Source organism: Hemicordylus capensis, chromosome 16 (assembly GCF_027244095.1).
Source record: "Hemicordylus capensis ecotype Gifberg chromosome 16, rHemCap1.1.pri, whole genome shotgun sequence".
NCBI classification, from domain to species: domain Eukaryota; kingdom Metazoa; phylum Chordata; class Lepidosauria; order Squamata; family Cordylidae; genus Hemicordylus; species Hemicordylus capensis.
Genome location: NC_069672.1, coordinates 12,712,890 through 12,740,353, shown reverse-complemented (window position 1 = coordinate 12,740,353; position 27,464 = coordinate 12,712,890). Strand labels below are relative to the sequence as shown.

At 49.5% G+C, this 27,464-nt stretch overlaps 1 protein-coding gene across 9 annotated transcripts in view; it reads left to right on the top strand.

The window, feature by feature from the left end:
* Positions 1-3,433: 3,433 nt before the first annotated feature.
* The window catches only part of AGRN (agrin), a 189,505-nt gene continuing 165,474 nt past the window's right edge, over positions 3,434-27,464 (top strand). For 2 of the 9 annotated variants that reach the window (XM_053280838.1, XM_053280837.1), the window contains exons 1-2: positions 3,434-4,172; positions 21,199-21,460. In XM_053280838.1, coding sequence (XP_053136813.1) covers positions 3,864-4,172; positions 21,199-21,460 — 571 coding nt within the window. In that variant the 5' untranslated portion in view covers positions 3,434-3,863. The other 7 variants (XM_053280847.1, XM_053280839.1, XM_053280843.1 and 4 more) reach the window with 7 other exon arrangements.

Sequence of the window (27,464 nt, the reverse complement as noted above, 5' to 3'; positions counted from 1 at the left end):
CTCAGTATAAGGCAGCTTCCTGTGCTCCTGTGAAGAAATCAAAGGTTGCTCTTCACTGAAACATCCTACTGCTTGGAGAAGCAGGGGAAACGGGGGAAAAAAAAACTTGTAATAAATGGCACTAGGCAACCCCCACCCCAAAGCCTTCCTCCTTTCTGGCATCAACTCCCTGAATCAGCAGTTCTAGAACGTTTTTGTGAAATTGACTCGGAAAGCCAAGCCAAGCCAAGGTCTCACATCAGCAAAACGGCATTCAATCCATTTGCTTCTCAAGTAAGTACCTCGAGGTTTGTGTGTGTGGAAATAGCGCCTAGCAATTTCTAAAAAGCTCAGGATCAAAATGGCCCGAACCAGATCAGTTTTTCTCATTGTTCTTGTCTACACTGACTGGCAGCATCTCTCCAAGGTTGCAGGTCGGAGTCTCTCCCAGCCCTACCTGGAGATGCTGCCAGGGAGGGAACCTGGGGCCTTCTGCATTCAAGGAAGGTGCTCTACCACTAAGCGATGGCCCTACCCCTCCAGGAAACTGCTGTCTACTGAGTCTACCTAGCTCTATACTATTGTCTACTCTGACTGGTAGCAGCTCTCCAAAGCTTCAGGCAGGAGTCTTTCCCATCCTTCCAGGAGATGCTGCCAGGAATGGAACCTAAGACCTTCTGCATGCAAGCAGATACTCTTCCATTGAGCCATGGCCAGCCCTATCCCTCTAAGGGGAATGTCTTACAGTGCTCACCTGCGTTGTCTCCCATCCAAATGAAAACCAAGGCAGACCCTGCTGAGCAAAGGGGACAATTAATACTCGCTACCACAAGACTGGCTCTCTTCCTACAGAGGTCTTTTGTGGACCAAAACCCTTGCTAACGGAGCAGAGAGGCACACTTTGAAAGTAGTGATTCCCTTGTATTTAGCAGGGGGAGAGCAACTGGCCCTATCCTTCCCCAGCACAGCATCCCTCCAGTGGCTGTTGCTGGTGACTATCTTACGTTGTTGTTGTTGTTGTTGTTGTTTTTAAGATCATGAGCCCTTTGGGGACAGGGAGCCATTTTATTTATTTATCTATATCTATAGAAACCACTTTGGGAACTTACTTCCTCCAGCATGATGGACTCCTCAAGGGAGCCGGGTTTCCGCAAACCTCCGGGTTTCCCCGCAGAGTGTAAGTTAAACACATCTCTCCGTCGATCCTTTGCATTACGGTGTCCCTCACCTTTCTGCTCCATAGTTCAATCACTGGCCCTCAAATTACGCCCAAGATGTATCTGTGGGGAAGCCGGGTGACCCGACACGTAAAATACCCGTTTACAACCCATGTCTCTTGGGGGAGAGGGCTAATTCAGAGATGAAAAAGAGACTCTCCGTCCCTGGGCACCACCGTTTACGTTTTCATATTAGATTTGCAATAATTGTCCGTGACAGCTGCCCAAAAGGGAAGCCGACGGATCCAAGGGTAAAGGAAGGTTAGGCCAAGAACGGTGGTCCTTCCTGATGTCCGGGGAGTTTTTCACATCCGGCTGTTCGCTCGCATGCAGGGGTTGCATTCGCATAGTGGCCAGATTTACCCCGAAGTCCCGGCACTCTGGACACGGTTCGGGTTTTTCATCGCGCTTTAGAATGTAGTCCGATTTATAACCGGGGTTAAAAAAAAATCCACCATGTTTGGTTTTGGGGGGCAACTTTGAACCCACCGTAAAGCTCCAGGTGGAAATACTTGCAAATATTGAAATCTGCTGATATGTCCTATTCAGCTCGGACTGCAGTGGAAGACATTCGTCAGTATCTCGCAAGAGACGTGCAGGATTAGGCCCAAGTCCACCCAAGTCCGGCATCCTATTTCCCACGCAGTAGCCCACCACTCTGAATCCAGCCATTTTCCTTTATTTATTTATCAATCATATTTTTATACTGCTTGATATGTACATCTCTAGGCGGTGATAAAAACCTTTTATATAGGTTTTATCCTCGATAGAACATAGGATGCTGCCGTATACTGAGTCAGACTATTGGTTCACCTAGTTCAGTATTATCTACACTGACTGGCAGCAGCTCCCAAAGGTTGAAGCAGGAGATGAGGTACGCTGCCTCTGGACCAGTGTCCCCTCTAACAGGGATCCACAGCTGTTGTTGACTACAACTCCCATAATCTCCAGCCAACGGCCACTGCAGCTGGGGATACTGGGAGTTGTAGTGCTCTGGACACGTAGGGTCTCCTTAGCTATCAAGGTTTATCACCGCTGCTTGGTCTCCACACTAGTTAGGGGATGAGAGCTGGTCTTGCGGAAGCGAGCATGAGTTCTCCTCTTTGCTAAGCAGGGCCTGCCTTGGTTTGCATTTGGATGGGAGACTACACGGTGACACGGGTGCTGCAGGATATTCCCCTAAGGGGATGGGGCCGGAGCTCAAGTGGTAGAGCACCTGCTTGCATGCAGAAGCAGGACCCAGGTTCAATCCTTAGCAGCAGGTTGGAGAGACTCCTGCCTGGAACCTTTGAGAAGTGCTGCCAGTCAGTGTGGATAATACTGAACTAGATGACCAATGGTCTGACTCAGTAGACAGCAGCCTCCTCCTGGGGAATAAAACATGTGTACAAGGAAACGGCCAGATTCACACAATCATTTTGACTCAAGGTTTAAAGCCAGGGATGGACATCAGTGTGGTTTTGTGTACCCATGCCAAGGTGGGATTCTTGGATTGATTTCGGGCCACAAACAGACACTGGCAAGCTGGTGGGTCGGTTCACACAACCACCCTGATGTCAGTTGCCAACTTTAAGCCTAGACCCAAGTGATTGCGGGAGCCTCCTGAAGGAGCAAAGACAAAGGGTTGTTTATTTCTACCCAGTATTTTGGTTTAAAAGTATCAACACTGCTCACACAGTCAAATAGGAAATCCTAGCAATTAAGACGTGAACACACTACCGAAGGAACCGAACGTTCGACGGCAAAGCTGCCACCTTTTCTTCCCACCAGAGCTCCGGGGCCTTCGCCACAACAGGCCGAAATCCATCAGGTGCTGATGGCTGCCAGCCAGTTAGAAGAAGCTGCCCTGGTGGCATTTTTGGCCTAAGTGGGGTGGTGTCCGCTAAACAAAAGCCTCAAGGCAGGAGGAACTCTTGTCCGCGGCTGTGCCCCCTCGGGAAGCAAAGCGCCGGCGCGGCCGGCGGAACGCCAGGAGACCAGGAGGGGGGAAATGAAGAAAAGAAAAGAAAAGAAAAAGAAAGCAGAGGATTTCCACCCACACCCACAGAAATCCCTCTCTGCCAGCAGCAGCCGCAGAAGGCGACTCCCCTCCCGGCAGCTCTTCAGAGTCACATCACGTCTGGAGGCCCGATTATCCATTAACCTGATGCGAGCCGTATTTCCTGCGGGTGGCGTGGCTCGCCTGCGCTAGCAGAGAGCCTGGCTTTTTTCTCTCTCTCTCTCTCTCCTTCTTTCTCTTTTCGCTTTTGCAGAGAGAGAGAGACAGAAGCAGCAGCAGCAGCAGGCAAGAGGCCAGAGAGCAGGCAGCAGAGCCGAGCTCGCTGGCTTCCTTTCTTTTCCTCCCTCTCTCCCTCCTCCTCCTCCCTCCTCCTCCCCCTCCCCTCGGCCAGCCTCCCCTTCTCCTTATCAGCAATTCAGATCGCATGCAAATCCCCCCTCCTCCGCCCCCCCCCCCCATGCTGCCTTTTCTCACACTGGTGGCAAGAAGCGAGAGAGAAGAAGGCAGGCAGGCAGGGGAGAGAGGCAGGAGGAGGAGAGCGCCCGGTGCCTTGCCCTGAGCTGGGGGGCCCGTCCCTCCCTCCGCCTCCCACGCCCGCCCCCCCGCCCCGGGCAAGAAAAGTAACCTTGATCGCCCCCCAGAAGCGCCCCGCTGCTGCCCTGAAGTCCATGCCACCGGCGGAGCGGGCTGCCCGAGGACCCGACCGCCGCCTCTGCCTCCTGTCCCCCCTTCTCCTTCTCCTCCTTTGTGCCGCCATGGGGTGGGAGAAGAGACCCCCCGGCCGCCTGGCCTCCTGCCGCCGCCTCCCCCCTCTCCTGCTGCTGCTGCTGCTGCTGGCTTCGCGGCTGGGGGGCGTCCAGGCGAGCTGTCCCGAGAGGGAGCTGGAGAGGCGAGAGGAAGAGGCCAATGTGGTCCTCACGGGCACCGTGGAGGAGATCATGAACGTGGATCCGGTGCATCAGACCTACTCCTGCAAGGTAAGCCGGGTCGGGACGGGCGGGGGAGCCCGGGGGAGACCCCCGCGGGAGTGCCTTGGGGATGCCTCGCTGCCCACCCCCCCACACCTCCCTAGCTCTCCCCCACCCCAAGAAATGTGCGCGCCCTTCATGACGCGCACACTTTCCCTCTTTGAATGCCTTCTTGCTCCCACTTGTTGATTTCTTTTCTCCCCCCCTCCCACCCCACCCTGCAAAGGGCTGCCAAGCAATTCGGGGTCAGGGTTAGGGGGCAATTTATTTATTTATTTATTTAAACCCCCAAGTACCGGTCGGATCTTCTCACTCCCAGAGGGGCCTGGAGCAGCCCAGAGCTGCTGCAGGGATGACCCCCCCTTCCCATTTACTCCCGAGTAGCCCCACTCTGCGGGACTCCCAAGGGACTCCCGAGTCATGTGCTTGCCCCCAGCCGACTCATGGTGTTGTAGGCACTTCCGGGGTGTAAAAGAACACGATTTGGAAGGATGAATGAAAGGTCTCCTAACTTCCTCGAGAAATGGGGGGTGGTATTTTTTGGGGTGTGTGTGTGTCACTGATTGAAATAATATCTCAACTGGAGGGAATCTTAAGGGAAAGGGCGATTTCCAGCTCAGTCCCCCCACCCCAAAGACAGTCCCCGTCTTTCTAATGAGCCAAACAGCTTATAAATAAGATTTTGGGGTGTGAAAGCACAGATTTGGGCGTGTGGGCATTCTGAATGAAAACTTTCTTTGGAGGAAGAGTCCCTTTCTCCTCTTTCTTGGAGTAAGAGAGTCTCTTTCTCCCCTTTCTTGTTCAGGGCTGAGTTCTGGTGCATCTCCTGGAAGTTTTAAAGCCAAGATGATCGCATTTCCCCTTTCAAAACAAAACAAAACAGATTGCAACAGCAGGGGGAAAGCGGGTTTCAGGAGAACCGTGCACCCTAGTTCTTTTACTCCAGAGTAGCCAGGACTGTGCTGGACTGGACTGTTGCTGCAATTTTAAGAACTCAACTTCCTATGGGTGCAGGTTCCATAGAAATCAGTAGGACCCCCCCAGTGCGATCCTGTTGGTGCTTAGCAGAGAACAAATCCCATTGAACTAACGGGAAAGCTTGCAGTTTAAGAAGTGGATTAGGCCAAAATCCATCTAGTCCATTATTCTGTGGTCAACACGAGCCGGCTAGATGCCAAACCAAAGGAGTAGAGTCGCGGAATATTAGAATTAGAAGGACCTTAGAAGTATTCTATTCCACCCCACTTCTCAGGACAGGGAAACAAAGGTTTTGTTTTTCCATTTATACCCTGCTCTTCCGCCCAAGAACCCATGGTTTTATATTTATCCTCACAACAACCCTGCAAGGTAGCTTAGGTTATAAGCATGAAGCTACCGATCCTCCCATACTTTTCACTCTGGTATTCTGAGCTATACTGCCTCTGGGCATGGAGGTCCCATGTAGCCAGCAGCCATGCATCAACTTCTCCATGACTTTGTCTAATGCCTTTTTAAACTCCTCCAAACAATCAGCCATTGCCGCTTCCCTGTTGCAGTGAGTTCCGCAAGCATGCTTCTTCCATTCTGTAGATTTTGATGGGAGCTCCCTCCCATCCAAAGAGAGGGAGAGGGCTATCGTCTTGACACCCAGATCCACCCACTTTCTCAGCCCACCCACTCGGATTTGAAAGGGTTTAGTCCCAGTTGATTGCCCATGAGACTTAAAACTAAGTTGGACAGTGGGAGATTGGAGCTGAAGCTGGAAACCATAAAGACAATGGGTAGTGTGCAGACCCCTTTGGGGTCTGTTTCCTCAGGACACACTCAGGGGAGTTCATGTTGCGCAAGGTGGGGGTCAGAATTCCCCTCTAACAGAGATTCCAAGATGTTGACTACAACTCCCATCATCCCCAGTTATTGCAGTGGGGGTTATTGGGAGTTGTAGTCAACAGCATCTGGGAATCCCTGTTACAAGGACACCCCCCCTTCTGATTCGGTCTCCTAAGAACATAAGAACAGCCCTGCTGGATCAGGCCCAAGGCCTGATCCCCTGGGTCAGCACCTGGGTGAATCCTGATAGGGAGATAGGAAGGAGAGTGCCTCTGAGCATGTGCAGGTTGTCTCCCCCTGAAAACTACAGCAAGCTTCTGTAAGCGCAAGGCAGGAGGTCAGCTCATAGAAGAGAGCCACTGTGGTGTAGTGGTGAGAATGGGAAAACCCAGGTCCAAATGGTTGGGTCAGTTGTGCAGTCTCGGCCTGGCCTACCTCGCAGGATTGTTGTAAGGCTAAAAGGGGTGAGGTGAGCATGTGATTCATGGCATGGTAGCTCTCTGATCTCAGAAAGATGCTGTGTCTTCCTCTGGAAATGGCTGTAGCAGAACCCTAAGCATCTTCACCATGAAATATGCCCTGCTGAGTTCTTTGGGACCAGTGAAGAGGCATCCAAGTAAAGCCAAGAAATGTTCCTTTTGAGGGGGATCAAGCCTCCGATGCTATGCATTAAAAGGGAGTACAACCAATTGAACATACTGGGAATAATTTCCGTGCAAGCAGACACAGGACTGCATTGAACAAACAAGAGCAACCCATCCTTGGAGAAGCCCATCCTCTTGTGCTTCTGCCTGAGTCGCTGTTCAGGATGTGCCACCTGAATGCCCATGTCCGGAACTGTGACTCATGCAGAGAGATGGCAGGCCGCCTCCTATGGGCGGGTAAGTGTGCCGAATCTTTATTGAGAGCACCCGCGTGAACCTATTGCACCCAGTGCAGAGAGGTAGCAAAATTACTTGCCTTGCAGTGGGCAGTTAGGAAGCAACGCCAGAACAGGAAATCATGCAGAGACCTGACAGGGCAACCTCCTTTGTGGATCGGAACTCGTGGCTTGTACAGTATTTCCTTAACATTCCTCTTGGCAACCAGCTTGGGAATTGCCACCCTAGTCAGCACGCTGAAGTGTGCAGCCGTAACCGTGCCCCTGATTTCGCCGGCTTGCCCCTGAGATCAGCCTGTCAATTTCAAGCTTCAGTTGAAGGGATTCTCATGCTTATTTGACACCCAATTGCAGCCTAGTTTGAGGCCACTCTCTGACTTAAATTTGCACTGATTAAAAAAAAACAAAAACAGACCCATTTTTTGCAGGAGCTGAACTAGGTGATAGCTAGTAGACTCTTTTTGCATTAACCTTGCGTCGCGTGTCTCAAATCAGCTGCGAAATCTGCCTCCCTTCCAATCTCCTCAGATCTCAATCCAGTGGGGAAACTAATCTGAGAATCACTTCCACCGATAGATTCCTGTTTTGCTTCCCAAACTGCCACACCATCCCCTTTTCCCTTTTCCAAATCCAAACGAGCTCCTTTTAAGGCGAGGACACATGGTTTTAATCAGGCGCGTTTCAAAGCTTCAGTACATAATTATGTATTTTTAGATGGCGAGCGACCTTTGGGAAAGTGGGGTTAACCCCTTTAAGGGAGCGTCTTCGAGAGCAGCCAGCTCAACCTCAGAGTCAGACATCTGCCATGGAGTGAGTTGTCTTACACTTCCTGGCTGGGAAATTTCCAAAGCCACCCGGTGTTAAGAGAAACTTGTTGAAAACTCCGCTCCAGACGGACTTCAATCAGCATCCTCTTGAGTTTCAGCAAGCTCCATTTATGGTTTAATTCGAACGTTACCCTCTGGCTATGTATATAGATAAATAGACAGGTTTATTTTCCTCCACTAAACCTGTGGGATTAAAAAAAACCCCCTAGAATTCCTCTCTTCCCTGGTTATCAGTCAAATTATTATTTACAGAATATCTCTGGTCTTTAGCACTCCGTAGAGTAATGTCAACACAGGTCTTTGCCCCAAGAAGCTTGCAGTTGAAAGAGAGGAAAAAGTTGGCATGTGCGTATGTGTGTGTGCAGATGGTTTCACCTTCTGCGGTAAAATGTGCCGCAAATGTTAACCCTTTCTGGACCGATGTGTGCAAATCCCGTTTTTTGCTGTCATCTCACTGCCGAATTCTATGACTGCGGATATCCCCACCTGGGGTATGCAGTTCTCCCGGGAATACGTGTGTGATCGTAAAATAGCTTTTTTTACCCCGGAAGACCTGATGTTTCGTTCCAAGCACCCTAGGGGAACTGGGGACTGCAGTTTGGGGAGACTGCAGACTGTGTGGTAGCCAAGAATAACTCATTCTGTCCTCCAGAGCAGATAAAAATTGGCTAGAGCGTCCTTTTTCAAACCACACAGCCTCTGCCATGCAAGGGTGTGTGAGATAGCTGCAACGCCCTGCGGGTCGGGCAAGCGATGAAGAAAGATTGGCGTGGTTTGACCCTTCCTTTGGGTTGAGAATTTGGATGTTGTCGTCGTAAACTAAATATTGTGGATTTTGCTTGTGTGTGTGTGTATGAAATTGGGAGTTGTACTGATGACTCCACAGAAGCTGTAGACAACCCCTTCCATGCGTAAACCAAGAAAGACCACTTTTCGGAGTCGAAGAATTCTTGCTTACGCCTAACGTTGTGTAATGTAGATTAGTCACCCTTTATAACCACTTGGCAAGATCTTAGAACTGGGATCGGATTTAAGGGGTGGGTTTGCCCTCCCCTCCACACTTCAGCGTAAGGCACGTTTTAATAAGCATGAGTGCCTTTGCGATGAACCGGGGGTGTGATGTGTCTGCATTGCATCTGCAAGACCACACCTTTGTGCTCCGCACTGATGAATCGTGAACCTGCTGTTCCCCCTTGATTCCACTCCAGCAATTGTGGCAAATTAGATTGGAAATTTAATTTCCCACTCTTCTTGAGTGGGAAATACCCGCTTTCCTACCACCCTGATTAAGAGCAGGAACACATATTAAAGGATAAATTAACCCAAGTTTGGCGCGTTTGGGTGTGCATCCTGTATTTTAAGTGGTGCTTTTAAGAATGCTTCGGGATGAAGCTCCGATCCTCGATGCCAATAAAATACAGGAGTGAAGGAACAAAAGGCGTTTGAAGGTTTCAGAAGTCGTTCTGGGGTGCATCGCCTGGTTTCCTCATGGAGGTGGCTTAGTCAGAGCATTGATCACTCGTTCATCTTTAACACGAGAATTGCCCCGTTGAACCATCTACTCAGAGCGACTGACATCCTGACTCAATTTCCCCGAGCACGCCCCGCACAGATTCAGCCCTCTGGCTGTTTTGGGACGATAGTTCCCATAATCCCGAGCATCAATGGCCAATGGGGTGATGGGAATTGTGTGGACTTGTATGGGTTTTCTCTCGTTCTAGACTGTGCGGGTAGTTTGCACATTTGTATATAGATATATTCTCATCCAATCATTTATGTCATCGATTATTTCATTGCCATTGCTGATTACACAGTCTATCTAATATGATGCTCAATTATTATTTTTTTTAACCAGTGTCTATTTTCATATGATAGATGACATATATTATAGATCCTGTTCTTTTGTGGCAGTTTTGCTTTGGAATTCCAGTCCAATAACGTTTGGGACCAAAGGATGGAAGGGTACCAATGATATGGTAGAACCAAATCACCGGCTGCTGCCATGGGAGTTGTAGTCCAAGGACATCTGGGGATTCAGGCTGGAGAACCCCTGTACTGAGGCATAACAGCCGCTCTGCTAAGTCAGACCAAGGGTCCACATCCAGTCAAGCATCCCGTTTCTGACATTAGCTCAGAATGAGGAATGGTGCCGTTGCTGGTAGAGCATCTGGTTTGCACACAGAAGGTCCCGGGTTCGATCCCTGGCAGCATCTCCAGGTAGGGCTGGGAAAGACCCCCACCTGAAACCTTGGAGGGCTGCTGCCAGTCAGTGCAGGCAATCCTAAGCTAGGTGGACCAAGGGTCTGACTCAGTAGACGGCAGCTTCCTATATAAGGGAAGGGACCATAGATCAGCGGTAGAGCATCTGCTGTGCGTGGTGAAGGACCCGGGTTCAATCCCTGGCAGCATCTCCAGGTAGGGCTGAGAAAGACACTTGCCTGAATCCTCCGAGAGCCGCTGCCAGTCAGTGTGTAAAATGCTGAGCTGGGCCAAAGGTCTGTCTCGGAGTAAGGCAGTTTCCTGTCTTCCTAAGTAGCCATTTGGACCCAAGCCTGTCTGTGTGAATAATATGCTAGCTTGGGGAACTTGAATGCAGCTTGTGTGTGTTGGTGAACAATGTCGTGGGTGGAAATATTGTTGGAAAAAGCCCCTTCTGCTCATTTGTGCCTATTCTCCCCCTTTGTTAGAAGACATAAAGCTGCCTGGATAAGGCCTAGTTCTTAATGTGCTGGATGATTTAAGATCTTTAGGTTATGGCAATTCAGACCCATTGCCAATCGGCCTGACCCCCCCACCCATTTTTCTGCCCCCCCCCAATGTCTTACAAGCAAATGATTTTTAGATAACCGAATGCTGCTTTCATGTTGGACTGATGGGGGTCAGATAACCTGCCCCCTATTCCCCCCCCCCCAGTACCCTCCCTCCCAACCTTTAGGCTGTTGCAAAGAGAACCTCCAGCCGCTCTGGTTTGTGATATGATGGCTTTCCTAATTGTGTGCCTTTTCTAGTTGGGAATGTTTTAGCAGGGGCTGGGGTGGTCTGGGGAGGAGAACCCGGAGAAGACGTTGCTGGGCTGTGTAGAACAGTGCTGTGGTTCCTGGCGAAACTCAAAACGCTCCCCGACTGAAGCCTTTGATATCCGCAGATAAGCGAGATGGAACCGATGAAAGAAATTGGAGCTAATGTTGTCTAAACAGCCGTAGATCGCTCTCAGCCATTCATTTCCGTGCCAGCTGATTAGCAATCGCGAGCAGGGGGGACAGAAGGCAGACGCAGGCATGGAGACATTCTAATCTCCCCTCCGCTGGATCTTGCTGGATGGGGTGACTAAGGGAAGAAAATCAAGCAGCCAGTCCTTTGTGTCCCTGCCCTTGACCAAGGCTGATTGTTTGCTCCTCTGAGTCAGAAGTGGGTGGCCACACTGCCTGCGAGGAGCTCTGAGCTAATGAGTGACTCTTCCCTTATTCAGACCAGCTTCTGCCCAGACGGTTGGATGCCAGCTTTCAAGTCACACAGGGCTCTTTGTCAGGAGGAAGGGGGGAAAAGCTTTAAAAAAAAAAGTTACAAGGATGATGAGATGTTTTCGTACTCGTCATGATGGAAAAGAAAGAGAGAGAGTCAACTTTGTACAGCCAGATCACTGCTGGGTTTTAGGTTGCCTTTGACTGGGGGGAAAAGCTCCTGGTTCATTCACTCCTGACCTTTGTCAATTGACATAAAGAGGGAAGAACACGGCAGATGCCAGAGCTAGGCACATTAGAGCACAGAAAGCAGGTCTGTTGCTAACAACAACAACAACAACAACAGCAGAATAGAAGAAAAAGAAATAGAAAAATAATCACAAAATACAAAGATCTACAAATTGAAATTGAAAGGCTGTGGCAGAAGAAGGCCAAAATAATCCCAATGGTAATTGACGCCCTGGGTGCAATTCAAAAAGACCTTGAAGAGCACCTCAACACCATCGGGGCCACAGAAATCATCATCAGCCAATTACAAAAAAGCAACTTTACTGGGAACAGCCTATATTCTGCGACGATATCTATAACAACAGCAACAACCTTGACAATAAAATTCTGGCATCCCAGGTCCTTGGGAAGGACTCAATGTCTGGATAAAACAAACCAGTCAATAACACCTGTCTGACTGTGCAAACAACAAACAACAACAACAACAACTAAATAATTCTGCAGCCATTTAGTTCAAATCAATGTGTGAGATTCTGCTGCCATCTTCTCGAAGTTTCTGTGCTGTGATTCTCACAGCTCCTTTGTGCCTGTCCATATTCTATTACAGACGTTTCCCCCCTGAGCAGGTGGAATGTTGGTGGAGCTTCCGTGACATCACAGCAGCCCTGTGTCTGTGTCCCTCCATGCCCTGACCTATCTTATAGGGCACAGGTGCCAATTAAACCCCCACATCCTTAATAGGAAACCCTCCCACCCTGAGTTAATTGATTGGCTAGATCCATTAATGCTCCCAGCACTAATTTGAATTTAAAATGATGCCTAAAAGCATTTTTTCCCGCGGCCTCTGCACTCGCTGTCTTATAAATCTCACTAAAGCTCATTTTTGTCCCGGCGAGGGTCTAACAGAGCTGCTGTCTCTCAGGCCCACACTTCTCCCTGCCCTCCCGTCATTTTTTAAATTCTCGACGTGCCTGATGAGTCACTGCAAGAAGTCTTCGCTGCCCTTGATGAATTCGGTGTCTCTCTTGGCAGCTGATGGCCGCTGTGTTGTGCGACCTTCCTGTCCCATCTGCTTGTGGGCTCACAAGCGCAAGGAGCTGAAAGCCTTGCTTGCAGAACAGACCTCGGGATGACCTCTCCCGGCTGAAGCTTGCAGCTTATTCAAAAGCAAAAATGGGTGTGTGAATGCTGACTTGGAAGTGGTTTGAACCAGAAGCGAATCAGTGATTTTAATTACTTTAAAAATAATAATAATTGCATGCTTTAGCATCTGTAGCCCTGCTTTGAATGGCATTTGCGGGGCTTCTTCAGTGGTAGCTCCAACCTACTGTCCTCTTTCAGAGGTGTCCATACCCGGCTCCTTCCGAAAGGCTTTGGGCTAAATGTTGGTTCCTCACTTTGGGGCATTTCCCCACTTTACTTTGCAGTAAAGGCAAAGTGTGCCGTCAAGTCGATTTCGACTCCTGGCACCCACAGAGCCCTGTGGTTTTCTTTTTTGGTAGAATACAGGAGGGGTTTGCCATTGCCTCCTCCTACGCAGTATGAGACGATGCTTTTCAGTGTCTTCCTGTATCGCTGCTGCCTGAGATAGTACCAGCGGGGGTTTGAACCGGCAACCTTCTGCTTGTTAGTCAAGCATAAAAGAGAGCCAGCATGGTGTAGTGGTTAGAGTGCTGGACTAGGACCGGGGAGACCCGAGTTCAGATCCCCATTTAGCCATTATCCTTGCTGGGTGACTCTGGGCCAGTCACTTCTCTCTCAGCCTAACAGGGTTGTTTTGAGGAGACAGCTAAGTAAGTAGTACACTGCTCTGGGCTCCTTGGAGGAAGAGCGGGATATAAAATGTAAAAAATTAAAATAAATAAATAATAAATTTCCCTGCTGCATGAATTGTCATCTTTGCTAAGCAGGGTCTGCCCTGATATGCATTTGGATGGGGATACTACATGGGAGTGCTGTAAGATATTCCCTTTAGGGTAGTGGGACTGGGAGCGATGAAGCCAAGCGAACCTCACTGGGAAGGCTATTCCATAAATGGGGTGCAACCACCGAAAAGGCCCTTTCTCCCTAGTAGCCACCGCCTCACCTTGTTTGGCAGGGGCAGGTGAGGAGAATACCCAGGGGTTTAAGAATTTTAAAGGAACCTGGCATGTTTAAGGACAATGAGGATTTTATTAATAAGTGGCGTGCCATTTTAAACAAGTGTTCACAAGATTAGGGACATAGGAAACTGCCATATACTGAGTCAGACCATTGGCCCATCTAGCTCAGTATTGTCTACACAGACTGGCAGCAGCTTCTCCAAGGTTGCAAGCAGGAATCTCTCTCAGCCCCATCTTGGAGAGTCTGCCAGGGAACCTTCTGCTCTTCCCAAAGCGGCTCCGTACCCTGTGGGGAATATCTCACAGTGCTCACACTTCTAGTCTCTCTTTTATATGCAACCAGGGCAGACCCTGCTTAGCTACAGGGACAAGTCATGCTTGCTACCACAAGACCAGCTCTCCTCCCATCATATTACGTTACTTATTATTGAGACCTCAGCCCAAGTCAATTTGCAGTAACAACAGACTTTGGAGGCATAGCCGGAAAAATTCAAACAGAGCAAAGATAAGGAAATAGAACATAACATCAACTCATTAGATAAAGGTCTCAAGCTTTTTAATGATGATTTAAAATCATTCATGTAGAAGAAAACCTTACGTGACGAGACTGATGATGAATCTAACAGAGCAGTGTTTCCCAACCTGGGTTCCTCCAGATGTTGCTGAACTACAACTCCCATCATCCCTGGCCACAATACACCTGGAGGATCAGCAACATCTGGAACCATTGCACAGAGCAGGGATTCTTTCTTATTTATTTATTTATTTATTTATTTATTAGCTTTATATACCGCACTTCCAAAATGGCTCAGAGCGGTTCCTAACGGGTCCCCAGATGTATTGGACTTCAACTCCCAGCTCTCCCAGCTTTGGAGAGGAGAGCTGGTCTTGTGGTAGCAAGCGTGACTTGTCCCCTTAGCTAAGCAGGGTCTGCCCTGGTTGCATATGAATGGGAGACTAGAAGTGTGAGCACTGTAAGATATTCCCCCACTTAGGGGATGGAGCCGCTCTGGGAAGAGCAGAAGCTTCCAAGTTCCCTCCCTGGCAGCATCTCCAAGATAGGACTGAGAGAGACTCCCGTTTGCAACCTTGGAGAAGCTGCTGCCAGTCTGTGAAGACAATACTGAGCTAGATGGACCAAGGAACTGACTCAGTATATGGCAGCTTCCTATGTTCCCATGATCCCCAGCCCCAGTGGCCTTTGGTTGGGGATTATGGGCGTTGAAGTCCAATAACATCTGGACCCAATGTTGAGACTCTCTGCAATAGAGTGTTTCCTTGGAAATATAGACCATCTTTCTATATTTCTATATACTTGAAAAGATATCCTTTTCAGTTGAGGATGACTCATCCGTGACCAATATTGAGTGGGAGTCACACACAAGGGTGAGTTGTGAACTGATACTACACTGCCTTGGGCTTCCTCTTTTTTAGACAACAGCATGAAAAGGAAACAAGGCATTTTGTCCCCAAAAGACAGCAGGAGATCAGTTGGAAACAGCTCATCACCCACACGATCCAGAAGGAGATATTCGTTGTCAATCTTTCTAATAAAGTATTGTCCACCCCAGGAAACAAAAGTTCAAGATAGAGGTTTTTCTTTTGTTCCTACACCACGACATGACCCCTTTCTGCTTTTTCAGGAATATTAAGTTAAGGCATTTTTTCCTCCCAAAGGGTTCTTGTCTAGCCATACGGATTCCGAGTTCAGGTTTCGAGCGCTTTCTATGTTCATGCCCCCTGGACCGGTAGATCCAGCTATTCAGACCTTTCAGAGACGAGTACTGAGAGAATTAGAAGAGCTGGAGGTTTCTGCACGCCGTCCGTGGTTCAATTTGAGTTACAGGAATCACTGCACATTACGAGAACTGGCTTCGGATTCCTCCATCATTATAAAAGAAGCTGATAAGCGGGGTGCGGTGGTAGTCATGAATCGCACTGCACTGATTACAAAAATGAAATTATGTGTCAGCTATCTGATAGAGCAGCCTATGCACACCCTGTAGTGGCGACCCCTTGAATGAGATCGTGAGTTACATGAGTATTGTTCTAGAAAAAGGACTTTTCTCGGGTTTTATTTCGATGGAGGGACATAGGTTTTTAATGAACAAGAATCCTAGGACCCCCACATTTTAGATTTTACCCAAGATCCGTAAAGAAGCAATTCCACCACCTGGATGCCCCATTGTCATTGGTAGTAATTCAGTGCTCGAACCTCTTTCTAAACTTGTGGACCATTTTCTGAAGCCCTTTGTGGTCCTTATTTCATCATATGTACGAGACTCTATGGATTTTATGAAGAAGCTTGTGGTAAAGGTAAAAGTGTGGCGTTGAGTCGATGTCGACTCCTGGCGAACACAGAGCCCTGTGGTTGTCTTTGGTAGAATACAGGAGGGGTTGACCATTGCCATCTCCCACTCAGTATGAGCCCTCAACTCCTGTCTGTGGCTTCCAGCAGCATCTGGTGGGCCACTGTGCGAAACAGGATGCTGGATTAGATGGGCCTCCTTGGGCTTGATCCAGCAGGGCTGTCCTTATGTTCTTATGATGCCTTTCAGCACCTTCCTATATGGCTGCTGGTGTTTCCCATAGTCTGGGAAACACACCAGCAGGGATTCGAACCAGCAATCTCTGGTTTGCTAATCAAGTCATTTCCTCGCTGTGTCATTAGGTGTAGCAAGCATGACTAGTCCACTTTGCTAAGCTGGGTCTGCCCTGGTTTGCATTTGGATGGGAGATATGTGTGAGCACTGTGAGATATTCCCCTGAGGGGATGGGGCTGCTCTGGGAATCTGCATGCTTGCATGCAGAAGGTTCCCTCCCTGGCATCTCCAGGGTGAAACCTGGAACATTTTTGGGGGCGGGGCATGGCAACTCTCATATATGCAGTTCTCTGCCCATCAGTTCCTCAGCCCAGCCAATCAGAACAGACAAAAAAATCCCATCTCTTTTTAAAAACCTTTCCTTCCAAAAACCAGCTGTCAAATTCTAGCCAATCAGAACAGACAAAAAAATCCCCTCTCTTTTTAAAAAACCTCCTTTCCCTCCAAAAGCCAACTGTCAAATGCTAGTCAATCAGAACAGACCAAAAAATTCCCTCTCTTTTTTAAAAAAACCCTCCTTTCCCTCCAAAAGCCAACTGTCAAATGCTAGCCAATCGGAACAGACCAAAAAATTCCCGCTCTTTTTTAAAAACCTCCTTTCCCTCCAAAAGCCAACTGTCAAATGCGAAACCAAATGCGAAACTGCAGACCACCAAGAATGAACTTTCAGCCCTGCCAGCCTCCTCCATGCACAGGGATATAGAAGCACAGATTATTTTATTTATTTATTTAGATTTCTATGTCGCCCTACTCCCATACGACTCAGGGCGGCTTACAATAGAATACAATTCATTTTTACCAGGCCTTATTGACAAGAAGAGGTTTGGGAGTATTAAGTTATTAATATTAATAACAACTAGCTGGCCGGGGTGCAGAGCATCTGTGCCTCTAGTGGCCCCCTGCTCGCCCCTGTTCTCGCCCCCACTGCCGTTCCCCTACCGCCGTCTGCATGCCCATCCGCTACAGTTTTCTCTCTCCCCCCCCCCACTCCCCAGACATGGCGGCTTGGAGGAGGAGAAGCGGCAGAGACGTGAGAGTGAAGGAAGAGCCGCCACTGCTGCTCTTGCCGAGTCAGTCTGCACCTCCTGCTTCGTGCTTCAGGAGAGGAGAGCTGGTCTTGTGGTAGCCAGCGTGACTTGTCCCCATAGCTAAGCAGGGTCTGCCCTGGTTGCATATGAATGGGAGACTTGATGTGTGAGCACTGCAAGATATTCCCCTTTGGGGATGGAGCCGCTCTGGGAAGAGCAGAAGGTTTCAGGTTCCCTCTCTGGCAGCATCTCCAAGATAGGGCTGAGAAAGATTCCTGCCTGCAACCTGGGAGAAGCCGCTGCCAGTCTGTGAAGACAATACTGAGCTAGATGGACCAATGGTCTGACTCAGTATATGGCAGCTTCCTATGTTCCTATGTGCCTGCCTCCCTTCTCCCTCCCTGCCTCCGCCTGCCAGCAACCTTCTCCTCAGCTGGGCAGCAGGAGCGAGGAGGGGCCAGACCATGCAGTAGCACCAGAGCCCTTGGCAGCTTCCCCAGCGCTTGCTGCTGGCCGCCCTCTTCCTCTCCTCGCTTTCCTCGTCCTTCCTGTATTTCATATAGAAGTGTACTTTACCTCCCGCCTGCCCGCCCGCCCCTGCTTTCAACCCCCGTCCCGCCTGCCCGCACTTTCTTTCTTTCCCCCACCCGCCCTTGCTTTCTCCCTCTGCCCACATGCCCACCCGCCGCCACCGTTTTTTCCTGCTGCTGCCACTTTCCTCTCCCCATCCCAGCAGCTCGCTCGTGAACTCTCGCGAGAGCTGCCACGCATGGAATTAGTGATGGGTACGCCTTAGAGAAATATACACATAGAAGATAGATACAAGGGCTTATACATATATATAAACCCAAGAGGTCCAGGCCTTGTTCCTTCGCAGCATGGCATTCCCAGGCTGCAATCTTCCTCTTCCTAAGACCCCCAAAGACCTCCTCTGCTCCACCCTGCTGGAGTTAGGGATACAGGACTCAGCCTTGCCCTCCAGGACTCGGGCTGGTGCCAATTCTTTGCCGAGCAAAGAAGGGAAAGCCAGGTGAGGCCTGTTTTTTCCTCCCTGCTTTTTCCCCCCCTGCCCTGACTTGCATCTGGGGTAAAGTGTACCTTCAGGGCGCAGCTTGGCAAACAGCTGGTGGCGGGAAGAATCGGAGGGCTGGATGTTGGGTGCCTCCCCGGCAGGCAGCAGTTTAAAACTGGCGCTGTGCCAGGTAGGGATGAGCTGCATTCTTTCACCTCTCATCCGTGCCTCGTGGGCGTTTGTGTGCAGTTTCTCCTTTCCGTGCCCTCGCAGAAGCAGCTGGCTCGCCCCAGAGCGTTCCTAGCCAGAAAGACCTATGCAAAAATGAAACGAAATTTTAAAAATCAGTGGACGGTGCCCGGAGGGGAGGGGAGCGAGCGGCAGCCTGCGTGAAGCCGTTCTGGCAGGTGGCACCCTGCCAAGCTCTCGGTGGAAACAAGTGAACTGCCCGCCCGGTGAACACGAGGACTGTTGTTGGACTCTGAAGCTGGCAGCTGCTCTGCGCAGGGGTGGGGATAAGTTTCTCGGCCCTGGGAGCATAAGAACATAAGAACAGCCCTGCTGGATCAGGCCCAAGGTGGCCCATCTAGTCCAGCATCCCGTTTCACACAGTGGCCCACCAGATGCTGCTGGAAGCCACAGGCAGGAGTTGAGGGCAGCCGAGAAGCAGGAGAGGGGCTTATAAACAGGAGCAGAGGAAGCTGCTGTATACTGAGTCAGACCCTTGGTCCATCTAGCTTAGGATTGTCTACACAGACTGGCAGCGGCTCCTCCCAGGTTGCAGGCAGGAGTCTCTCTCAGCCCTGTCTTGGAGATGCGGCCAGGGAGGGGACTTGGAACCTTCTGCATGCAAGGAGGCAGGAGCTCTGCCCAGCGTGGGCCCATCCCCTAAGGGAAATATCTTCCAGGGCTCACATGTGGTCTCCCATCCATATGCAAACCAGGGTGGACCCTGCTTAGCAAAGGGGAAAATTCATGCTTGATGTCACAAGGCCAGTGTTGGGGATTCCCTGACGGGCTGCGGGCCGCCGTGAGAGATTGGGCCGGCACACGGGCGCCTACCCTCCCGGTGCGGCTGGTGTGGTCCCTCCTGGCCATGCAGCCTTGGAAGTGGCTACTTGCCCCAGACAGGGAGTGTCTGCCCAGTCTCCACAGGATAGCAGCATGCCGTTGCTTGAAGACGGCGAGTTGTCACAGGATCAGGGCCAACTCACATGCACTCTCAGGCTGAGATTCAGGAGACTTGCCCCACCTGCCAAGGGCTATATAAACCAGGGCTGGCCAGTGATGAAGGTTTAGTTCAGGAGGAGAGCTGCTAGGAGCTTTGTGGTTTCCTTGGGCAGCTGAAGGCAGCAGTTCCCAGTTGGGAATGGGAGCACTGCTTAGTGGGAGAGCACCTCCTTTGCATGCAGAAGACTCCAGGTTCCCTCCCTGGCGGCATCTCCAGGTAGGGCTGGGAAAGACTCCTGCCTGGAACCTGGGAGAGTTGCTGCCAGTCAGGGTAGACAATACCAAGCCAGATGGACCAAGGGTCTGACTCAGATGGCAGCTGCACTTATTCATCAGGAGCATCCATGTGGTAGAGCATCGGCTTTTCATGCAGAAGTCCCCAGGTTCAATCCCTGGCAGCATCTCCAGGTAGGGCTGGGAGAGACTCTTGCCTGAAACCTTGGAGGGCTGCTGCCAGTCAGGGTAGACAATACTGAGCTCATAAGGCAGCTTCCTATGTTGCTGTATTCCTAACTGCATGTTTTGTGTCTCTTTAAAAAGCTCTGTCTTGCACTGAGTGAATGAGTGGCTGTGTGAGGTTCGAACCTGGGCCTTTTATGCTGCAACTTGCTCTCTTAGTGGCTGTGCTCTCTCTCTCACTCTGGTGTTGAGTGAATTTTTGTGGTGCTCTCCCTCTCCCAAGCTCCTTTCAAGCACCCCAGGACGGTTTCTTATCAAGAGAACTTTCCATGCTGGAAATCCTGACGTCAATAGAAGCGGACAGAAGGTCGGGTTCCCTCCCCCCTGAAACGCCATAAATTATTTCTGCTTTTGAACTCTCTTCTCTTTCTTCTTCTCTCCCCTTGCTGGAAAAGGCCAGCATGGATCGCTGGGGGCCTGTCTGAGATCCAAGTTTCTCTTAGCCGCTGGAGCTGCGGATTTGGGAAAGTGGTTTCTTCCTCGATGAGAGAAGTTGCTGTTGTGGGTTGCGATGTCCTGGTGGCGAAATTGCTTTCTTCACCTCTTAACTTGTGGGGGGCCGGAGGTTCTCTTTCTCGCCTCCCTGTAAAAAATCCGATCGTTAGGAATTTTCTGGCTGGATCAGACCTTTGGATTAGGACTTTGTACTTCAGTGTTTGGTTTCCAGCAATGAACAACAAGATGCCACAAGCAGGGCAATCTGCAGATTTCAGCCTTGCGGGCCCTCAGCATCTTGTAATCAAAGATATACTACTGCTGCACATGCAGGCTCCACTTCCCTGTTGCAGTGAATTGGCATTGGTGGACCTGCCCCCAGGGAACTTAATCCCCTTAAAAAAAAAAGCTATCTCATTTAGTGCAGAGTGCCACACCCACCCACCCCCGCTATTGTGGAGACTTGGTCTTCTGGTCCTGAGCATGAATTGTCCCCTTGGCTAAGCAGGGTCCATCCTGGTTTGCATTTGGATGGGCGGCTACTCGGTAAAATATTCCCCTTAGGGGATGGGGTCACTCTGGGAATAGCCTCTACATTCTTGCATGCAGAAGGTTCCAAGTCCCCTCCCTGGCAACTCCAGGTTGAGCCTCCTGCTGCTGATGTTGGAGAAGCTGCTGCTACTAGCCTGGGTGCACAATACTGAGCTAGATGGACTTCCCAGAGCAGCCCCATCCCTGAAGGGGAATATCTTACAGTGCTCATGCATGTAGTCTCCCATTCCATTGCAAACCAGGGCAGACCCTACTTAGCAAAGGGTACGACTCATGCGCTTGTCTCGAGGGGTGAAGGTGACCCAATATCCCTCCCGCCCTGCTCTGAGGGATCCCAAGTATTCAGCGCCTGTGTAACCATGTTCTCTTGGGACTTCTGTACTGATGCCCTTCTCTCTCTTTTCCCCAGGTGAGAGTCTGGAGGTACCTGAAGGGAAAAGAAGTCGTGACTCACAAGATCCTCTTGGACGGGGGTAACAAGGTGGTGATTGGCGGCTTTGGGGACCCCTTGATCTGCGACAACCAGGTCTCCACGGGGGACACCCGGATTTTCTTTGTCAACCCGGCCCCCCACCACACGTTCCCCGCCCACCAGAACGAGCTGATGCTGAACTCCAGCCTCATGAGGATTACCCTGCGGAACCTGGAGGAGGTGGAGCACTGCGTGGAAGGTAAGCGCGGCGCATGTCTGGAGTCTCGCTCGAGAGGATCGCCTTCCAGGGCTGCTCACACACCTGTTGGGAGCCCTGGAGAGCAGCAGATCTGTCGGCAGCACCCAAGCCAGGCTTGAACTCAGCCGGCGCATGGTCACATTTGCAGTCATCAACTCCGAGTCCCGCTCCTCCGTGGAAGGTCCTCCAAGGCCCATAGGCCTTCCCAGCATGCCTTGTGCTCCCAGCAGGCTGGGAAAGCTTCGTGGTGGCAGCAGTGGCCCTCCCATTGGCCACGAAGGAGCAGGAGGTGGGCACAGCCCTGCCAAAGCTGCTCCAGCTGTGGGATCATAGAGTGTGCTTGGGAGGCTAGAGCGTCCTTTTCCAGTGGCCGCTCTGGGCCCAGATGTCTATGGTGGTTGTGCAGGGCATGTGCCAGTAGCCCAGATAGAAGCAGCAGGTGGCTTCTCGCAGTAAAATGACCAGCCTAGGAGGGTTCTCCTCCCATCTTGGGTACAAAAGCTGGGAGCCGTCTAGGCTGGAGGGAAATCTGTGAATTCTGACGACCCTGTAAATCTGGGTAGCCTGCCTTGTACCCTGGTTTTAACAGCCATGTGAACCAGCGTACTCCCTCTTTCTCAGGTAAAGTTTCTCTGGTGCTATTCAGACATCCTGCTCAAAACTGAAAATTCTCTTCTCCAGGCATCAGTGGGCATGACACTGGATGGGGTGCAAGTGGAGGGTCCCTGCCCCGAAGGGCTTACAGTCTATCTTTTGACCCCAGGGAGGCAGCAGCAGCAAGGATAAATATGCCCCATTTCAGTCAAATGTCCACTGCAGTCAGAGGTCAATTTTTGAGAAGAAATTGAGAGAAGGTGCCATGCAGGTCTTTTGGGAGGGATTTAGCATTGTTCCTCTTGTTTATGCCTCCTTCTAATTCTGCAGTTCTGTTTCTGCTTTGAGTAATTTATTCTGGGTTTGTTAGTCATGAGGAGAGGAGGAGAATGGTAGAGGTTGATGCTGTACCCTTGGCAGCTAGAAATTTTATTTTGGTTGCTACTCTTGAAATCTCAGCAGGCGTTGCTGACATTTTGAGCATAACAAGGACTAGAAACTTGAGTGTCTTTTAAAAACACTGAATGCAGAGATTCTCAGGAGCGGAACTACACCTCAGAGTACGACATATGTACTGCTCCGATTATGGTATTGCCTGCCATTGAAAGATTTTAACACACATTTAAACGTTAATTATTTGCAGTGTTGTGCCTGCAACTCGAAATGTCCAAATGTGATTATCTTTCCTTGTACGTACACATCTGACTCTTCCTTCCTAAGCTTCAAGGGGTTTAATGTGTGCTGTTCACTGCTTTGGGGGTCATTATGGCAGAAAGTGCAACTTGTATGTCTTAACAATTAAATCAGGGGCACAGTCATGTGTTAACCTTGTGGTAACACCACGAAGTGAGTCAGATTGAGGAAATGGCACAAATCAGCTCCTGACAAAAGTCCCAAATCCTGGGTTTTTAAAATATATTATTCTGTTGAGTTTTCTTAAACAATGAATACATGGAAAGAGAGAAACATAACTCACTCAGGAATGAGAGAAACATAACCAACTTTTTCCTTCCCACATTGCTTGCGTAAACAGGGCTCTTAAGACAATAGATAACCATCTCTAAGATGATTGATAGATGCGTATAGTGGGTGTCTGTCTGGCTTATCACAGTTTAAAAGCTTAGTTTCCAGGAATGTGAATCTTGGCCCCCCATCTTGGATGATTTCATCTGTCTTTTGCTTCTCTTGAAACACCAAGGCCTCTGTGATGTGATTCTGTTTTTCGCAAATTCAGTGGAATGGTTCTATATCCATCTACCTTCCCATCATAATATAGACCCTGTCTGTAGAAACCTAACTGTCAGGGTAGCTGGAATCTTCCTCCCTGAACTGTTAGCTTTCTGTGTGCAGGGATTTATTTATTTTGTCATGATGGAGGAACATTCCTCTGCAATCTAGATGCGAGTGCATGACCTGTAGTGTGAAAACTGGGTTTTTGCCATGCCAAGGTCAGGGGTGCGAGGACAGCTCACTGTGAAATGAAAAGTGGGTGAGTTATGGTGGGAATTCAGTGTGGGTCTCAGTTCCCCTGCTAAATGAGCAAAGAGGCCCCTTTTCAGTGGTGGTTCTCTTTATAGAGCAGGGGGAGAGCAACTGGCCCTATCCATCCCCAGCACAGCATCCCTCTAGTGGCTGTTGCTGGCATCTGTCTTTGTTTGTTCTTTAGATTGTGAGCAATTTTATTTATTTACTTCTGTGTCAACCACTTTACGACACTTGTTGAGTAAAGCAGTCTATAAATATTTATCCTATTCATATGTCTGCTTGGGAGGGCTTTTATTTAATATAAATATAAGCAAACAGACCCAGGAGATAATCTCTCAAGCTGTACATACCACAAACACTTTAATATATATTATGAGTAAACAGAATTAATGATTGCTGCAGCTTTATAGTAGGAAGTAACAGCCATAACACTGTATTTTGCTGGTGGTTGTGTCTGCTGCTGTTTTCTGGACTTGGACTTTAATAATCTTACTATGCGTAAATAGAAATATGTATCTTAAAAATTAAATACCTGACCCTTCTTGTTTGAGCAAAAACTTTCCGTGAAAGTGGGGAGAGAAGTGAAAGTATATGCTTAGAAGATCTTCTGGGGTGAGGGAAAAGATGTATTTGGGAGGGCTTCATTTTCTTTTGGCTGTTGCTTTCTCTCTTCTAAATATATCTTGATGGATTGGCAAACCGTCTGAACTTCGTAAAAGCAGTAAGGGGTTCTTGACATTTATGGATCTTCTCTGAGGATCGGAATTCGGCTTTGGAACATAAAATGTTGCCGGGGATGGGATTCCTTCCAGCATGGAGGGTCGGTCAGGTCTATCCATGTCTACCTAATCAGGACAACCTAATAATAATAATATTTATAATATTATTATTAATTATTATTATTTGGAATAATAAAACTGTATTTGTTAGGCGCCCCATAACAAATTGTTCTCTGGGCAGCTCGCAACAGGAGATTAAAACCTAAAATAAAAACACCTACATGCCGAGGAGCAATATATCTCTGGAATACCAGTTGCTTGGGGAGGAACTGCTTCCTTCGCACCCCACTTGTGGGCTTCCAGGATTAATTTGGCTAGCTGCATGGACCAGAAACAGAGGCTGGGCCAGGTAGACCCGTGGTTTGATTCGGCAGGGCTGTTTTGATGTTCCTATGAGCCGTGGAACTTCAAGATGGAACCTCCGTGTTCTGAGGCACTCTACCTTGAAGGATGGGATACTGGGGAGGAATAACCAAAGGAAGCCTTCTCTTCCACGCCCAGCTGCTGGGCCTCCTAGTGGCATCTAGGTTGACATAGGATACTGGGGATTCTGCTTTGATCCACTAAGGCTGCTCCGATATATAGTCCAGGAGCTTTTGGTCATCAGGACCATCTTGGGGGATCAATGCAAACATAGTGATTTTGGGTAACATCTGCACCCCAGAGATGGAAAATAGGCGATAGCTAGGTTGCACTTAGTTTTCTCTTGTGGGGAAATGACTTGCCTAGCAAGCCAGAGGTTGATGGTTCGAATCCCCACTGGTGTGTTCCCCAGACTATGGGAAACGCCTATATCGGGCAGCAGTGAGATAGGAAGGTGCTGAAAGGCATCATCTCAGACTGTGCAGGAGGAGGCAACGGTCAACCCCTCCTGCCAAAAGACAACCACGGGGCTCTGTGGTCGCCAGGAGTCGACACTGACTCGACAGCATACTTTAGATTTCCCCTACCTTCAAACCATTCGGGTAAAATTGCAGTCATTTTTTTGCGCAGAGCAAAGGCTCAGGGTAACAATGAACAAATGGTTGTGCTCTCTCCACGGAGTAATCTTTGGAGGACACTCCTGCCAGTTTTCATTTCCATCTCTCCGACGGCATTGATAAAACTGTATAGGAGTTTTGGGTGTGTTTCAGACTCTTAAAAGCTTTCCAAACACCATTGCAAATTTGGCCCAATGGCCAGGACGGAGAAAATACTTTATTCCTTTCTTAAACCGGCAAAGTAACACAGACAAAGATGGTCAGGACAATTGAAGCCTGAAAAAGAACAGCAAGTTGAAAGCCTTGCAGTGCGACCCCCTCTTTTCCATCTCTAGGGGTGCAGACCCGGGGGACTGGGTTCTTGGAGGTAATGGGTGCTGCCAAATGCAACTGGTTGTTCATCGGGTGTCGCTTAGAGGGGTGTGTGTATGTTTAAAGGACTCTGAGTATCTGCTCCTGTCGGGAGACTGGATTGATGTTTTGCCTGCAAACAGAGGCGCCTTTCATGGGTTCGGTATGTGTGAGTTGGAGAGAGAGATTCTGCCCAAGGAGCAGGTGAACAAATAATATGAAAGACTGCCGGAATCCTCATTGAACAAGCACAAGAACGGTCCGAGGACCCTTCTCCCTCTTTCTGGGGCCGCCAGAGCAAAATATGAGCTTCCCAGTTCCTGGGTGCAGTTCCAAAGTCACAGTTTCGCAGCATTAAGTTACAGGCCAGGCACCCAGAGGCCTGGGGTTCAAATCCAGCCTCTGGATTTTCCCACCAAGATTTTTCCATGGGGATTTTTCCTCTGCATGCAGAAGGTCCTAGTTTCAGTCCTTGGCGGCATCTCCAAGTAGGGCTGAGAAAGACCCACCTGAAATGCTGGAGAGACACTGCCAGTTCGTGTGGACAATACTGAGCTAGGTGGACCAAGGGTCTGACTTGGTTTGCAGCTACATGTCTGACAGGTTCATCTATAGCTCAGTGGCAGAGCATCTGCTTTGCATGCAGAAGGTTCCTGGTTCAAGCCTTGGCAGGCTCTCCAGGGACTGTTAACACACAGCAGGTTCTACTGAGGGTTCACGAGGAGGCTTTACTGCAAACTTAAAGTTGTCGCAAAAAACCAGACACAAATAGTAGATTATTTTACACCGGATATAAATTGGGTTACACTCTAATGTACAGCGGAGAACTCGAATTGTGTGTGAACTTCTCTCTGATAACGTGCAGGGAATTTGGGGTAAAACTGGCTGTGATTGAACACACCCTCTCCATTCTGGAGGAGATGAGAGTTAAAGGGCTTCGAAAGCCCCGTCTGAAAAGCTTCCAGGTAAGGCTGGGAAACGCTCCCTGAGGAGAGGAGAGCTGGTCTTGTGGTTGCAAGCATGACTTGTCCTTCTAGCTAATCAGGGTCTGCGCTGGCTTGCATTTGAATGGGAGATTGCATGTGTGAGCACTGTAAGATATTCCCCTTAAAGGATGGAGCCTCTCTGGGAAGAGCAGAAGGTTCCAAGTTCCCGCCCTGGCAGCATCTCCAAGATAGGGCTGAGAGACATTCCTGCCTGCAACCTCGGAGAAGCTGCTGCCAGTCTGTGAAGAGAATACTGAGCTAGATAGACCAAGGGTCAGACTCAGTATATGGCAGCTTCCTATGTACCTCCATCTCCCATGCTGGAGAGATGCTGCCGATAGTTCTAGGCAATACTGCGCTCGATGAACTAAGAGTTTGACTCTCCTATAAGACAGCTTCCTGTTGGCCTTTGGGTCCCCTAATTCCGAAGGCCTTTTCTTATTTCTGTGAAAACCATTTTTTAAAAACCAGGAGTTCTGTGTGACCTTTCGGGAGGGGCTGTGTGGTGACTGTGTGGAAGGAAGTGGAGACTTCTAAAAGGGAAAAAATTGTGGCCAGGAAGGGAATGCTGATGAACGAACACCCAGCATTCTTTGGGAGTGGCGTCATGGCCCATGCTCCCGGTGCAATTGACGCTTCTGGATTTGTGCTTGGTTCATCAGGTGAACCTTGGACCAAGGCGGTGCGCTTGTACTTTATCAGGGAGTCTCCCAAGCGAGTGGCAGCCTTGCATCCATGTGCCCAGGTGGCCAAGAATTTGAACTGAGGGTGGAGCTCTGAGCAGATAGGAGCTGCCGTGAGTTTGAGAGGTGGAAGTTATTATAAATAT